The 15,525-nt window shown below is 51.8% G+C and overlaps 7 protein-coding genes across 7 annotated transcripts; 3 read left to right on the top strand and 4 right to left on the bottom strand.

Annotated features, from left to right (window-relative positions):
• Nucleotides 1-126: 126 nt before the first annotated feature.
• Nucleotides 127-582, bottom strand: CKM354_000227000 (uncharacterized protein; the record flags this gene model as incomplete). Its single annotated transcript, XM_044797423.1, has 1 exon — nt 127-582. One exon carries the CDS (start codon nt 580-582, stop codon nt 127-129), a length of 456 nt encoding a protein of 151 aa, XP_044653358.1.
• Nucleotides 583-1,448: 866 nt separating this feature from the next.
• Nucleotides 1,449-4,609, top strand: CKM354_000226900 (uncharacterized protein; the record flags this gene model as incomplete). Its single annotated transcript, XM_044797422.1, has 5 exons — nt 1,449-2,359; nt 2,412-2,484; nt 2,538-2,637; nt 2,707-2,972; nt 3,023-4,609. 5 exons carry the CDS (start codon nt 1,449-1,451, stop codon nt 4,607-4,609), a joined length of 2,937 nt encoding a protein of 978 aa, XP_044653357.1.
• A 2,053-nt stretch (nt 4,610-6,662) lies between these two features.
• On the bottom strand, nt 6,663-7,211 carry CKM354_000226800 (uncharacterized protein; the record flags this gene model as incomplete). The annotated part of the gene is made up of 1 exon (XM_044797421.1): nt 6,663-7,211. The coding sequence occupies one exon, from the start codon at nt 7,209-7,211 to the stop codon at nt 6,663-6,665; it is 549 nt and encodes a 182-aa protein (XP_044653356.1).
• Nucleotides 7,212-7,770: 559 nt separating this feature from the next.
• CKM354_000226700 (uncharacterized protein) lies at nt 7,771-9,639 on the bottom strand (the record flags this gene model as incomplete). Its single annotated transcript, XM_044797420.1, has 3 exons — nt 7,771-8,208; nt 8,263-9,240; nt 9,298-9,639. The coding sequence occupies 3 exons, from the start codon at nt 9,637-9,639 to the stop codon at nt 7,771-7,773; spliced, it is 1,758 nt and encodes a 585-aa protein (XP_044653355.1).
• Nucleotides 9,640-10,611: 972 nt separating this feature from the next.
• On the top strand, nt 10,612-11,612 carry CKM354_000226600 (uncharacterized protein; the record flags this gene model as incomplete). The annotated part of the gene is made up of 4 exons (XM_044797419.1): nt 10,612-10,732; nt 10,780-11,090; nt 11,142-11,252; nt 11,304-11,612. The coding sequence occupies 4 exons, from the start codon at nt 10,612-10,614 to the stop codon at nt 11,610-11,612; spliced, it is 852 nt and encodes a 283-aa protein (XP_044653354.1).
• A 414-nt stretch (nt 11,613-12,026) lies between these two features.
• Nucleotides 12,027-13,154, bottom strand: CKM354_000226500 (uncharacterized protein; the record flags this gene model as incomplete). The annotated part of the gene is made up of 3 exons (XM_044797418.1): nt 12,027-12,333; nt 12,387-13,037; nt 13,129-13,154. 3 exons carry the CDS (start codon nt 13,152-13,154, stop codon nt 12,027-12,029), a joined length of 984 nt encoding a protein of 327 aa, XP_044653353.1.
• Nucleotides 13,155-13,460: 306 nt separating this feature from the next.
• Nucleotides 13,461-14,330, top strand: CKM354_000226400 (uncharacterized protein; the record flags this gene model as incomplete). Its single annotated transcript, XM_044797417.1, has 2 exons — nt 13,461-13,807; nt 13,862-14,330. 2 exons carry the CDS (start codon nt 13,461-13,463, stop codon nt 14,328-14,330), a joined length of 816 nt encoding a protein of 271 aa, XP_044653352.1.
• Between the last annotated feature and the right edge of the window lie 1,195 nt (nt 14,331-15,525).

Genomic DNA, 15,525 nt, shown 5'->3' with positions numbered 1-15,525 from the left:
GGGGTCTACAGTGTTCGTCATTCGGGAAGTGTGGCACAGGATCAACTGGTCTGTCGCATATTTCTTACCACGGGTCACGGATGCTCTGCGCTACTAACCCCAACCAGAATCACAACTCCATCCACTCTACCAATGCTCCTCCCCAATCTCCACGCTATCCACATCCACCCCCTCCTTAAACCACCTCTCCTCCTCCTTGATCTCGACATCATTCCCACTCATCTGCCTCTTCCTCATCTTCCCCTCATCATCAAACGTCCAATCCTCCAAGCCATAACACCTCTTCCACTTCATCCCACCAGTACTGTCTTGATACTCGTACCAAAACTGCACCGCAATACGATTTTCTGTGAACGCGAACAGTTCTTTTCGAAGTTTATAATTTTTCTCTCTTTCCCATTTTGCTGTAAGGAAGGCGATTATTTGGTCGGTGCCTTGGACGAATTTGTCGCGGTTGCGCCAGATGGAATCTGGAGTGTAGGCTTGGGAGACTTTGGTGGGGTTTTGGGTGTTCCAGAGGGCTTGGGCGACTTTGACTTTTTGGTGGGCGGTTGAGGCATTGTAGGGTGGTTTGAGAGACATTTTGAGATGGAGATGGGTTTGGGAGGTGAGGTTGAGATGTAAGGAGATGAAGTTGAGATGTTTTACGTCTTCTGTTGAAGTTGATGCGATTAATTCCACGTCTTTTCATACTGCAATGGTGGATGTTGCGATACCATTCTCAATCATATCCGCATGAAGTCCGTCCCGGAGGTTATGCGATCTGGCCCTACAGGCATTCTCATCCTGGTCGTTCGTGTGCACTGCAACTAGCCGTCTTCTTCACAAGGGTCGGCAAGGTGGAGAGTAGTCGATCTCTGTGCGTTACTCATCGTCTCTGTCATCTGCAGCCAAGCTCTATCTAGGGGCGTGAAAGTTGCCCTGCAGCGAGGGATATTCTTGGGGAGTGCATTGTCCCAACAAGACCAATAAGAAGAGGATGATGTCGGCCGTACGAAGTGTCGAATCGGCCGGTTGAGGTGGCAGGCCAATCATGTCTGTCGAGGGGCTCCGATCCTGGGTGCTGACAAAGAATGAGCAAGGCAGCACCTCGACCAACTTACAATAGTTTGCGACAGCAATGCCCGAATGTGCGAAGCTATTGTAGGCTGCTCGGATCAATTGGCGTGAAGAAGCGGTTTATCCGGGTTGGCCTTCCGTCAGACGACGTCTTCCATTCGGCCTGAGTGAGAGCGTGAGTAGAGCAAGACATCCTCCAATGCGCTAGGCGGCAGACTGCGTGCGTGAGCAACACAAGCACTGCACGCGTGCAAGAAGAGCTCGTGGGCACTCCTGCAGGATCACTTGGCCCTGTCGAGGCCTCATCCAAGTCGCGCAACTAATCTGATTACTTGCGCCGCCCCCGTCGCCCGATTTCCCACCGCACGCGCCCACTCTCTCTTCTAATCATGTCGCAAGGCCCCGCTGACGCCAGCGAGAGCGTCTCGCCTACCTCGCACTCCGCCCACCACGCGCTGAATAAGCTCGCGAATGGAGAACACCTCAAGCAGAAGCGCGCGCGATCGCAGTTGTCCTGTATTCCCTGCCGGCAAGGAAAGCTGAAATGTAACCGATCCCACGACCCCGCGTGTGACCAGTGTATCAAGAGAAGTCGCGAGGGTCAATGCCATTATGTTCCACCTCCGAAGAAGCAAAAGGCGAATCAGAATGTCAAAGGGCGGATACGGCAGTTGGAGACGCTCGTGGTGGACTTGATGAATCAGCAGAGTCAAAAGCAGGCACAGACACAGCAAGCCGAGAGCACGGCTGCGACACAATCATCAGCCACGCGGACACCATCAATAGAGAGCAGGCAGGGAGCTGCGACTCAGCTCACGCCACCGAGCGATAGCGATGACTATGGTCCGCAAGATGGACACAATGGACACGGCGAAGCGCAGGACGACGTGGACAGCACGACAAAGCCTTTTGGCAAGCTGCGCATCAGTAACGGAGAGATCAGCTACGTGGGCGAGACGCATTGGCAGGCCATCTTGAACGGCATATCGGACCTGAAGCGAGAGCTGGGCGACGAACAAGATGACGAGCAGGCCGAAGGGGACTCTCCCGAGAGAACCGTCGCCGATGTCTATGGCACAACCCCAATGAGCCAAGCGGCCTCACAGAATCTAGCACCCGATCAGGCGTCATCGCATCTCGGACTCATGCTCGGTGGTGCGGGCGGCGCAATGACCAGAGAGCAGCTCATTAAAGCGATACCCGAAAAGAGAATCACAGATCGCCTATGTGCCTTGTGGTTTAACTCACCAGACCCTTTCAAACCCATCATCCATGCTCCAACTTTCCAAGATCAGTACCGGTATGTGTGTGTCTCTGCTGATGTGTCGCGCCTTTGACTGAGTGGGCTGCAGGAACTTTTGGCGCGACCCGAGAGACACTCCCACCATGTGGATCGGTCTGCTGTTTGCCATCCTCTCGCTCGCGGTATGTCATATCGTCCCCTGGTGATATTGTCGTGTTTGCTGACTTGAGGAAAGACTTCGTTCGGTCTTCGCGACGCGGACCCAGAGTCTGACGCGGCCAAGCGGATACTTGCTGAAATGACCAAATTTCACTCACTGGCTGGATCTGCTGCTGGTAAGTCAGGCGCATGATCATTTCAGAAGCGATCAAGATGAATGACAAACTGACAATATATCTCTGTAGTGGCTGCGGACTACACCAAAGGCCAAGCCCATACGATGGAATGCTTGATGCTCTTTGGAGCCGGCATGCGAAGTGCAGAAGCCTCTGTCAGTGCTTGGTTGATCATTGGCTTGGTAGTAAGATTGGGCCTGCGCATGGGATACCATCGAGATTCAGACAATCATCCTGGCATCAGTGTCTTCGATGGCGAGATGAGGCGGCGGGTCTGGTCTGTCATCAGCATGATCGATGTCCTGTTCTCGTTTCAGCTTGGCATGCCAGGAATGGTGGGTGTAGATCTTTGCGCGTCGCCATACACCAGCTAATGTTGTCCTAGGTCAAGAGGATCCAGTCCGATACTCGGCCGCCGAGAAATCTGCTCGACAGAGACTTCAACGTCAACACCACTGTGCTGCCACCCGATCGAAGCGTTGATGAGATCACGCCTTCGTCTTACATGCGTGCCAAGCTTCGTCTCGTTGCGGTCTTCGCGGAAGTGAACGAGCTGACCCACGCCACTGTGCCACCATGTCACGGACAGATGATGGATCTTGACAGAAGACTGGACGAAGCAAGAGCCGCAATGCCGCCCCCTCTACAGATGCCTGATATGAGTGAGCTTGTTACCGAACCCGCCGAGCAAGTGATGTGTCGAATCAACTTGGACCTCATCTACCTCAAAACCAAGATGGTCTTGCACCGCAGATACATGGAACGGCCATTCGCTCAACTCTCCGTGGAAGAGCAACAGTTCGGCATTGGTTTCAGTCGCAGATCTTGCGTCGATGCAGCATTGAAAGTCCTGCGGCATCAGCACGAAATATATGCCGCTTCCCAGCCTGGAGGTCAGCTGGAAAGTGTGAAGTGGTACATGGGGTCGATCTCGACCCACGACTTCCTTCTCGCCGCTATGATTGTCTGCCTGGAGCTTTCGCAACAGATTGGCGACAACGTGGCTGTGATGAATCCGAACCTGATCATGTGTCCCATCCGGGGTGTCATGATGGACGCGTTGGAAAAGAGCCACAAGATCTGGTCTGCCGCCGCTGCAGCAGGACGAAAGCGTGATCGTAATGCTCCTCAGCAGATCGGAAAAGAGCAAATGCTTGACGAGACGGAGAAGGCCTGTCGTGCCATGTCTACCATGTTGACCAAGGTGCGAGCCCGATTCCCACACCAACCTGATGCTTCGCGGAGAACAAACATGAACTGCGCGCCGCCCTCACGACCTGGAATGGGTATCCCGAATGACGATCTGGGAATTGACTTCTCTCTGCCGCAAAGTGTTCCTGCTCAGACGTCGAAGGCCACTAATACGGCAGGTGGGATGCCTTTCGGCGGCATCGTATCTTACCACAATTGGGACGACACTGCTGATCTCGGCGAGAGCTTGCAATATAGCGCACCACACGATTCCAGCGGGAATACCCAAGGACCGTCTGTCTCGTTCTACATGCCTCAGCTTTCGCAGGCAAGGAGTCTCTCAAACAGCGAAGCAACTGGTCCCATGAGCACAAACCAATACACTTCATCGTCGGGACCGAATTCAAACGAACCTTCACCCAACTCGAACTCACAAGATTATTCCCTCCTTCCAGAATTTGGCATGATTGGCGATATGCTCGACATGCCTGACTCGATTGATTGGGAGATGTTCGACGCGGGAGTCATTAAGAATAATAATCCGACTCCGTCGACGCATGATGCAATCATGGAGAATCCTATGCCGGGCAGCGCCATGAATGGGCCGATTGATTATGGAGGACCAAACGGTGGGGCGAGTAGCGGACCTTTTGGCTTTTCGATGGGTGGCGATTTGATGGTCGCTGGTGGGACGAGTGGAGTGGGTAACTTTTCGGCGAGCAATTATTATATGCAATATGGGGATGAGGGTTTTGGTGCGAATGGGATGGGAATGGGGTGAGGTGTCGAGAAGTGGAAAAGATGAAGGGACGTGGATCTATGCCAACGGAGTGCTGGATACGAGTGACGAGGCCCTCTTCACGTCCTCAGCGAATTCAGGGACTGTGGTATAGGGCAAGTGTCATCACTTACTTCTTGGAAAACGGAGATCGGAGCTGAGGTTTGTTAAGCCAATGCAGCGTCGGGAGCACAAAGACAGGGAAAGAGACGAGGACACGAACAGCATATACCCAACGCAACTCAATGGATTTCAATTTTGCAAGTACGTTCCACTGGACGACTCTGCGACACTTTTGGACAATCGCGAGGCTGGTAGGTTCCAACAAGAAGCCTCCTTCTCCGTGGGTGGTTGCTGTTCGGTCTCGAGAGTTTCCTGCATATTACGTGCAACGGAATGCTGTCGTGTTGATATCGTGACGCTGTAGCGCAATGGTGTTCTCTCGCAACTTTTGGCTCACTTGCTCGTCCAATCGAGAGGACAGCTTTATCGTGTTTGCACGAAATTTCGAGCGCATGAGTCGAAAAATTTGTTTCTTCAGGTGAAGTGCTGCCCTGGCGCACAGCACAGCAGAGATGCGAAAGCTCTTCTAGCACGGCAACATGCTCGCGAGCTGCCTCGACGAATCGCATTATCACCTTTGCAAGCGATACCGCGCAGGGAGTGTTCTCCGGATACGACGATGCACAGTTACGAGACAGTGTAGCTTCGCGTGTCTGTCCGAGCTCTATATCGAAACTGTTGTTCAAACAGCCTGCTTCTTTTGACTCTAATCGGCCCAGATCCCAACACAGCCCTTCTTGCGAGTGCGGCGCTTGCAGTCGCTCGTTAATAACTACAGTCACTTACCTGCATTCGTGGAACACATGGGTATAAGCTCAAGTGTGGTTGCATAGAGCATTGGCTTGGACCTGGTTCCACTCGATATATAGGGCTACAGAGGTGTTGTGATTTTATCCCAGGCCGTCAGTCATCCGTATACGCCGACTTGAGGAAACATAAGCCCGAGGATCTTTCGGGGCCTCTCTTCTCCTGTTCAAAAAAAGACTGCACTGAATCGGCTGCTGAAAGGGTTGCGAATGCCAAGAGACCGAGTTGTACCTTGCTGTCCGATCCCCTGTATACGTAGGACAAACTGTACGGTGTCTTGCTGCAGCGGCTTTTGGTTAGGCGTGTGTAGGGTTAGGGAAGCTCATTCTGATTTGGCAGTGTTCTGGAGCGTGAGCTTGAATCTGGATGCTTGGTTTTGATTGCCGGCCGCGATTTCGTGTGGCAATGCTATAAGTGCTTCTCTCGCTTCCTTTGTTACTTCTTGAATGTTGGATTCAACACTGGAATACATCATCTTGAACTTCGTCCTTCAACGGTTCAAGCCCTCCGTCCTCAAGAGAAGAGAAGAGAGATGAACTTCTTCTTCTTCTCACTTCTGATCAGCGGCGTCTTCTTCTTCTGGTCGCATCTCGCAGACGCAAAATACTGCTTTTCGGATACCGCTATATGTCACTATCCCGCGCCAAAGGGCGACTGCTACGTTAGTGGCTGCGGACGGAATTGCTACTGTAAACAGGGAAAGCAGCTGAGAGAGCCAACTTGCATCTTAGCGAACGTGGCATGGAGAGATTACGACCACTGCTGTAAGTGATGGTTTGAGGAACGATCTTTGATGGACGAAGATGCTAATTGCTTGGACAGAGTGCTTGATCTATCTACGCTCCCGTCCGCGAGCCGAAGAGGGTGTTAGTCCATATGCCTGCTGGTGGTCGACAATGTTCCTTTTGTTCGATATGGTGGCTCCTATAGTAGGATCAGCAGGTCTGGATAGTGAGCGTTGAGTTCACCGTAAGAGACTGAGAGATCGCGGTGAAATCGAAAGACAAAATTATAGCTTGGGTTGTTTGATTTAGCTATGCAGAGATCGAACCGCGCGACGTCTATTGCAGTCAGGGGTGGTCTTTATTGAGCCAGCTATCTGCTGCGACCATCGCGTTGACTCGCTACACAGCCAGAAAAAAAAAACTATCTCCTTTCAACACTCCGTGCGTCTCCGTGCAACACTTTACAACCCCTCTTCCTCTTCGTCGCCTTGCGTCCTCGAACGACGACGGAAGCGCTCGATGACCTGTCCCACGTCATGCATTTTCACCAAAGCGAACAGCACGAAGAGGACGGGACAGGTGAAGAAGAGAGCTTGAATCTGCTCCCACGTGGTCTCTCCCGAGATGGCTTCGTCCTCTTTTGGCTTTAGCAAGCCATCGCCTTCTTCGAAGTTGGAGTCTGGGTCCGAGGCATCGCGTAGGCCGCTTTCGAGGTCTTCGGCTTGGTGTGGTTGGCGGAGATAGGAGAGGCGCTGCTGTGATCTCTGCAGTGAGGTCGCAGCTGGCTTGTCGCCCTGGGCTGGCCTTGGTGGCTTGCTGGGGTCCCTTTTTGGAGAGTAGGATGGTCGGCTGGGTTGAGTGTACACGGGGCACCCGGCGTACATTGGTGCTGCGAAGGCGATTGGCGGGAGCGGAGTGAGAGGTCCTTGCGCGGGCTCCCGATCGTTGGCGTAGCGAGTCTCTGAGACGATGCCCGAGAGAGCGGTTTTGAGCTTGGAGATGTTGAACATTTTGGCTTGAATTGTTGATGGAGTGACCTCTGCTAACGATTTCGGGTGCGAGAATCAGTTTTATGAGAGAATGATGAGGTGGGAGGTAGATGTAGTATATATGGAAAGAACGCGAAGAAGCTGGGTGCTAAGGACATATGCTTCAGTGGGTCTTACCACGGTTTCAATTCTCTGACGACACACAAGACTTCGCCATGTTGGACGATAGAAGAGACGTAAACCTTTTCGATGTGTCTCATGATTGGGTTCATCAGATCTTGCGGCCTCATGTCGCTCCGTAATGCGCTTGAGGCTACGGTGATTAGTATTTTCTTCATAATAGGTTGTATTTTGATTTATTCTATTTTATTATTATACTTACTCGATTACTTGCTAAGCCTTATTACTATAGCTACCTTGCTACTACTATTACGTCTCGTAGAGCCCTGACGAGGCCACGAAAAAGTACGTGCCTAAAAAGTATCTGTCGCCTAGTACTTAAGACCGGGGATCGCTATATCTATCCTATTTTCCCGAAGTTACTTCCATTCGTAGTATCTACATCAGAACTAGCAGACCTTCAACGGGCTACCGTAGTAGTGACAAACTCGTGTTTGTCGTCTATATGCTTCTCATTGCCCCCGAGCGCAAGCCAAGAGCTGCCTTCTGTTGCAGCGCCAAGTTCTATCATAATCTCGCGCATGCGCGCTTGATCCTGCTCACCAGTGTTGTCGCCAAATACCAGGTCCATTTCCTCGAGAGTCTTATAGCGGGTCTCGGGAACCAAGAACTTGGTCCATAGAAACATAAGCAGACAGAACCCGCCGAAGAAGATGTAAGTGCCAAACTTCATATGGGCGAGCATGTTTGGAGTGACCTGACCAACGGTGAAGTTCATTGCGTAGTTGCAGCTAATGATGATTGAGACTGCTTGACTTCTATGACCGGGAGAGAACAGCTCCGAAGCGAGAAGCCAGGCCACTGGACTCCATGAGTACGCGAAGTTTGCTCCAAATACCTGTGCAGGTCTGTCAGCAAACCGAGTTACGTTCAGGATTGATTTGAACCATACCCAAATGAAGACCACGCCAACCCATCCCGCAGCTTTGCCGCCCGTCTGTTGGTAATTGCCGTCGTAGTGGCCAGTGATTCCAGCAACCACGACATGGCTCACGAGCATTCCAAGCGCTCCCACCATCAAGAAGATGCGGCGACCCCAGGCATCGACGAAGAAAATGGCCGGAAAGGTAAATATCACGTCAACGATGCCAAGTACTCCAGTGGCAAGGAGAGATGTAGTGGCAACATCCAATCCCAGCGAGGAGAAGATTGTCGGGGCATAGTAAATGATGGCGTTGATACCCGTGAACTGTTGGAAGAACATAAGTACGCAGCCTAGAGCCAAACGTTTGAAGAGTCCGATGTTGGTGAACAGCATGGAGAACTTTCTGAAGGCGAGTGTAACACCACGGGCATTTGGATGGTGCTCGCCGGCAGTTCTTTCGTCGAACAACACGGAAGCCTTGATCTCGAGCAGTTCAGTCTGGATGATCGGATCGTCGACAGGCAGACCATGGAGTCTGGCGATGGTGTGAAGTGCTTCCTCTTCACGTCCCTTGGACATGAGCCATCTTGGCGAGAACGGCAACCAGAAGGACGCGACGGCGAGGAACACAGATGGACCACACTGCATGACAAGTGGTAGACGCCATGCCCATTGACTTTGTCCATTACAGCCACCAGCTGGGACATCAGTATATGGATCGAAGCTGGAGTCACCAAATTCGGCCGACTGACCAGCAGTACAGGCTTGCCCGCCCATAAAACTGGTAGCGTAGCAGATCCAGTATGCGGCCATGATACCAAGAGTGATGCCAAGTTGTAGACATGATACCAGCGCACCACGAAATTGGGCAGGGGAGATCTCTGCCAGGTAGAGTGGAATGATGTGTGAGACCTGTCCGACGGCGATACCAGCGATGATTCTTCCAGCAAAAAGGTAGTGCACATTTTGGGCTCCACCACACAGAGCGCTTCCGACTGTAAATAGCTGGGAAGCGATTAGCATCCTCTAGCCATGCGTGGGAGGAAAGTCGTCGACACGTACGATCCCTGCGATTGTGATGGTGTATTTCCTCGAGATCTTATCAGCCAAGGGCCCGTTGATCAGTGCTCCTAACCAGGCGCCCAATTGAAGTACAGCTACTACCCATCCCTTCAAGGTAGGGTCGGTGTATACGTCTGGAAATTTGGAGCCAAAGTTTTGACCCGTCAGCAGGTTGGACAAAACTCCTTGGTCTGTACCGTATAGGAAAGAACCCACGCAGGCGGTAGCAGAAGAGAACAGGAGGTACTTGGTCGCATTCACCAGTCCTGCAAAGCCTGCTTTTTTGCCTGCAGTGAGGCGCTCCATCTGGGAAGTCTCGGCATTGACTGAAGCACGACGCATGGTTGGTCTCTCGTGTCGGCCGTTGGTAATTTAGAATGTGATTTCTTTCCGTTCCAGAAGCTGCTCTGACCAGGAGCTTGAGAGAGCGTTATATCTACGTCCAAGGACTCTTAACCTGGAACAACGAAGTGTGGGGAAATCTGGGGCTGCATATGGGGCGCTGCACGTGGCTCTGCCGGTCACAGTGGTAGTAGTATGAACCGTCTGCCATGCTGCCCGCGATACGAGGCTACGCAGAGTAACGAGAAAGCCAATTCGTAGACTTCTGCCAGTCCCAACATACCCTAAACCCCGCTTTGTCTTTCCTTGCTTTACAACGGACTTCAAGCCTGTCGTACTCTTGCCGACACTCCTCGATCGCCGGCACAGAGGCAGATGCTTGTCTTGTTGAATAAATTTGGAGTATCCCTCGTCGTATAAGGTTGTGCTATCTAAAGTATGAGCGTTCAAGTTGACAGAAAGGGCTTTAACGCGCATACCACGTATAAGTTGTGTTGAGCTGCCTGAAGCCTTCTTTGGCGGATGTAGAGGCGGGACCTCTGGGCGCGTTAGCTGGAATTCCGTCTCCGGCGATGTGATGAGTTGTGCGGTGGAAACAAGCAGCATGAAGAGATGAGGCGCAATGCTGCCTGATTCTTGGTAGGAAGCTCTGGAAAAGTGGGACCATGGCCACCGTAACGAGGCCTTGGCTGTTGGTCACCGAACCGAGCCTGCGTGACGGCACGAAGATCCACCATATGATTCGCTTTACTCATGCCGACTGCCACAGTAAGATCACACGGGCAATCGATACGCGCAGGGTCGAAGAGCTTTCTGCAGCTGGTATCGTTGCAGCACGAACGGCCAACCCAACTCGCATGGTACTAAGCTACTTATCTGTCACGCACAAGCCAGTGCATGGCATCTACACTCTTCTATATTGCGATCCTCACAGACTTTGACGCATCAGATACAGTTCACCAGTCCTAAGTCATGTTGAATCACACCACGGAGTCGAATGGCGAGTCGCATGCTGGTCACCTTAACAATGTGCCTAGTGCCGCTGTCTCCGAAGCGCAGACACAAATCACTTTGGCCGGAAAGGTCATCGCGAGTAAGCACGAAGGGAGGAGACGTATATCATTCACTGACCATGGACAGTAACTGGAGCCAATAGAGGCATTGGCCTTGGAGTTGCTGAGTGCTGTCTAGTCAATGGAGCAAAAGCCGTCTATTCGATCGATCTTGCAGCGCCAGGCGACGAGTTTGCACAAGGCCAGAAACAATTTCCCGGTCGACTTCACGCCGTGACAGCTAACGTAACAGAAGAGGCGACCGTCACGAAGGCCATCGATGAGATAGTTGCTGAGGCTGGCGCGCTCCATGGTATGGTTGTCAATGCTGGTCGGACAAACCACAAAGCGGCCCTGGACTTTACTGTAGAAGAAGTGCATGCTTTGTTCAATGTCAATGTGAGTGGCTCACCGGCTCCCGTACTAGTTTCGCAGAGCTCATCAGTACAGCTATTTGGTGCATTCTTTTGCGCCCGCGTGGCTGCGCGAAAGTTCATTGAGCTCGGCATCAAAGGTTCAGTAGTCTTCACTGCAAGTATGGCTTCATACCGGCCCAACAAGGTGAACACACTCTGAGCTTTCGGCGGTCGCAGTCTCTAATCCTGACGACAGCGCGTCCCATCGGCCCCGTACGGCGCAAGTAAAGCAGGAGTCCGCAACATGGCACACACGCTTGCAATGGAGTGGGCGAAGCACGGGATTCGTGTTAATAGCGTCTCACCTGGTCTTGTGAATACGGCCATGACGTACTGGGTACCGCAGCAACCCGATTGGGAACAACAGCTAAAGTACTACGGCGGCATGCCTCGACTTGCTGAAGTCCAGGAGCTAGGTGGTGCTTATGTGTACTTGTTGAGCGATGCAGCAAGTTATACCACGAGCATTGACATTCCAGTGAACGGAGTAATTGGCATATGCTAGCGATCTTCGGTCGTTGCGCTGTTATTATCAGTCCTGGGCGTCAAGCGGCGCATATTCGAAGAAAGCATAGCAAGAAAGGTAGAGAGAAATCAACATGTCTTTTCCTTCACGCGTCTATCTAAAGTATGGGTCCGCAAAAATACATCTGTGTCACTCATGTGGTGAAGCTTTGCATAATCGACCTAAGTTGTAAGTCCTGTCCTGATCGGTTGAGACCTGCCTGCCGAGATCAGATTCATTGACTTGCGAATTTGGTGCACCGTTGTGGTCAGAGCCGCGGGAAGGCTCACCGAGGACTTGCGCTCTTGTCCTTGGACAATGCACACAATGCACACATCGTTCTCTCACATGTACGGTCCCCTATTGAAGTCAGTGGCAGCGCTAGCATGTTTTGCAAGCTTCCATTCGATGCATTCAGATGCCCAGAAGGGCTCCGCGTATGCTGCTGCTAAGCTGTGCACGCCAGAGCCTCTGCTCATTCAAAAGATACAACTCGCCAGATCTTCCGAAGCAGAAGTTCGCGACACCGCCATCAAGCAAAATCTTGCCAAGCAGCATGCCACCTGCAGACCAAACATTCAACCCACCTCCACATCCGCTGTACACATTTCCATGCAGGTCACACTTGATGCCATCAGGAATCCCGACATCGCACATGGCGAACAAGCGTTTGCTCCTCAGGAAAGGCTGCCCCGAGTAGAATGTGACATCGAATGCGTATCTGCTCCTGATATCAGCGTATTCAGTTTGTTTGAGTTCACCGCGCATGCGTACATCGAAGACACCTTGGTGTTATCTGTATCTCCATACCCAGACTGCCAATCCGTGTCAGTCACATAAACTACTTTCTCGTCTGGTGAGAAACAGATTCCATTGGGGTGGCCGAACCCATCAGCCATGGCTCGAATGCTGAGATCGTTCGGCTGAAAGCGATACACTTGACTTGGCAAGCAAGGTGTCGGTCGATAGCCTTGTTCGAATCCATACGCAGGATCTGTAAACCAAATGCTGCCATCTGTGTGCACGACTACATCATTGACCGAATTGAAAGGTCGGTCGTAGACGGAGGAGATCAACAATTGTGCAGTAGTTGGTGAATTTAGCGACGTGTGGTAGACGCCACTTGGTTCGTCAGGTCCACCTTGATCGCAGAAAAGGATACCATCGCCGTGGTTGACGGCTCCATTAGCCATCAAGACGGGACTGCCTTGCACAGACTCACGAGTTACCGATGGGCTGAGTATGATGCGAGAGATCTCAACGAACTGCTTGCCTGCCTCATCGAAGAGCCAGTTACTCGTCACATACAGCTCATTCCTGTCCGCAATGAACACGCCTGCTTCGTGGGCAAACGCGTAGTCCTCAGCCAGCAACAATTCGATCGTAGGATTCGGTCCCAGAATGTTGGCAAAACTAGCATGAAACCTGCGCAGCATCGTCAGTCATTGCTGTATCCATAAACTTCTATACATGATTCGAGCATGATCAAGATAGAGCAAAGCACACCGTTGCTTACGAAATGGTCGTGATATCGTGCTTCATCGTGATTTAAGAATGCTTGCCCGCGATACAGGAAGTATCTCGCACGTAACTGTGCTACCTTTCTCTGGGCGAGAAAGCGAAAAGGTGTTATGGGCTGACAATGAACGTACATACCTCCGGTCCAGCTTCGGCAAGCTTGTGCCCTCGAAACGCGGGCAGCATAGATCCACAGCGTGACTGCGATCGGGCACACGGCACGTTTCCGGGGGACAACATGGTCTTAAGTGGCTCGACTTTATACAAAAGTGTGTGCTTCGAGAACGATAAAACGTTCGTGGACACTGCATATAAACAAACCAACACACGATGACGAGCAACAGACTATTGCCAGGACTCACAGCTATAGTGACAGGAGGGACTACTGGGATTGGTAGGGGCATCGTTTTAGAGTATCTTCGGCAAGGTTGCAATGTGACAGCAAATTTTCTCGGTCTAGCTGAAGACGAGAAGCATCGAACCAGCCTCGAGAAAGAAGCGTTCGATCTTCGCACAGCTGAGCAAGCGACAGAGATTGGAAGGCTTCAGACAGTACAAGGCGACATCACAAAACCTGAAGATTGCTCAAGACTCGTCTCAGAGACGGTAACGACATTCGGACGCCTGGATATCATGGTCGCCAACGCGGGGATATTCAAGCCAGCGAGCTTCCTTGAGTGAGTGTCCGATCGCAGATCGAGACGTTGTGCCTGAATGCATGCTAATGATAGTACAAGCATGGAACCGGGTACGATTGAGCATACTGTCAACGTGAACGTGGTTGGGACATTTCACTCGTGCCAAGCGGCAGCAAAGCAAATGGTCGCTCAAGGATCCGGAGGGAGCATTATTGGAATCTCTTCGATTAGTGCTCTGCAAGGCGGACGCTTCCAGACACACTACACGCCCACTAAAGCTGCCGTGCTATCGCTCATGCAGTCCATGGCGATAGCTCTTGGTGAGCACCGCATCCGCTGCAATGCGCTCATGCCAGGTACTGTGAGATCGCAGCTCAGCGCCGAAGAACTCAACAATTCGGCGAGCAGGGATAAGCTGCTAGCCAAAATCCCGCTCGGGAGAGTGGGCGAGCCGCAAGACATGGCAGGGCCAGCGGTGTTCTTGGCTTGCGAGCGTATGAGTGGGTTCATGACTGGCGCCGGTGTCTTGTGCGACGGTGGCATGTTTGCATATCTTCAATAGATTTCGGAAATGTAGCTTGCTTGGCCTTCGAGTCGACCTCTAAACAATATCGAGGGAAGGATAAGATTTTGTGCGTCTATGTATATAGTTGAGGGTATCCGTGATTAACATGTTTCATTACGACTAAGAAGTCAGGTCAAAGAATGGTCTCGATCATGCATAGGATCTAGCTTCTTCTAGCAAACCCACAGATTACCATCCATTCTTTGATCAACTTAACTACTGCCTGGATACGCTGTTCTGTAATGGTAATATGTGGCACTTTGCCAGCCTATGTATAAAGGTGCTCGGAGTAGGCGTCAAGAACGTGGCGATCTACATTGATCCTGATAACACGGGCTACGATGCCTCTCTTCATCAATTCTGGTTCAAATCCGTTGGTTCCGTGGACCACGATGCGTACTCGTGTGTAAATTCGATAGCAAATCTGTTGTAACCTGCGCAGGTTATGTGAGCTTTCGTTTCGGGCAAGCGAAGCGTTGATCGTTTCGCTCGAAGTCTAGTTGAGGTCCTGCCTGCCCATACTCACCGTGTACGTTCCCAAAGGCAGGGGTTAAAGTATCCACTCTGGTCGCTACGAACTCATTAGTCTCTTCTGCCGTCGTCATCATTCCTTTCATTGCCGCAGCATCAATCACACCATCTTCTCCTCCTTCAGTTCTGCCCGGCTCGGCTTCCGAAACGATCTGTCGATCGTTGCAATACTGTCCCAAGGTACGTGTTTTCTGGCGATTGTCTTCCTTGTCGTAGTGAGCATGTCGATCATGATACTATCAAGACATCCCATGTCTGCAGCCTGCTTCACCAGTTCCGGTGTTTGACAATGATCGGGATGAACAGAGATAGGCACGGTAGCTCGTGAACACGCCTCTTTCGCTGTTCTTAACAGAAGCCCATTGCCAAAGCCGAGCGCCCATGGGAAGAATTGAAAGATGAGAGGTGAACGCGCCTCTTCTGCGGCTCGCGCGAGGCCTATTATCTATTCGCTGTTGTACGCTATGGCATCAATACCCCCATAGCCGCCCATCTCGGCTTTGTGCAGGATTTCGTAGTGCTTGTTGGACTTGCGGAATGCCATGGCCGAGGACAGAATGTCGGGTTGCAGTCCTGCGGAGATAGTTTACGAGTCCATGGCTGGAGGGTAGGTGCCGAATTTATCGGCTCGCGTCGTGGCCATTGTTCAAGTCCCAATGTT

Source organism: Cercospora kikuchii, assembly GCF_019650295.1.
Source record: "Cercospora kikuchii DNA, contig_00002, whole genome shotgun sequence".
NCBI lineage: Eukaryota > Fungi > Ascomycota > Dothideomycetes > Mycosphaerellales > Mycosphaerellaceae > Cercospora > Cercospora kikuchii.
This window is presented reverse-complemented; position numbering and strand designations above follow the sequence as displayed.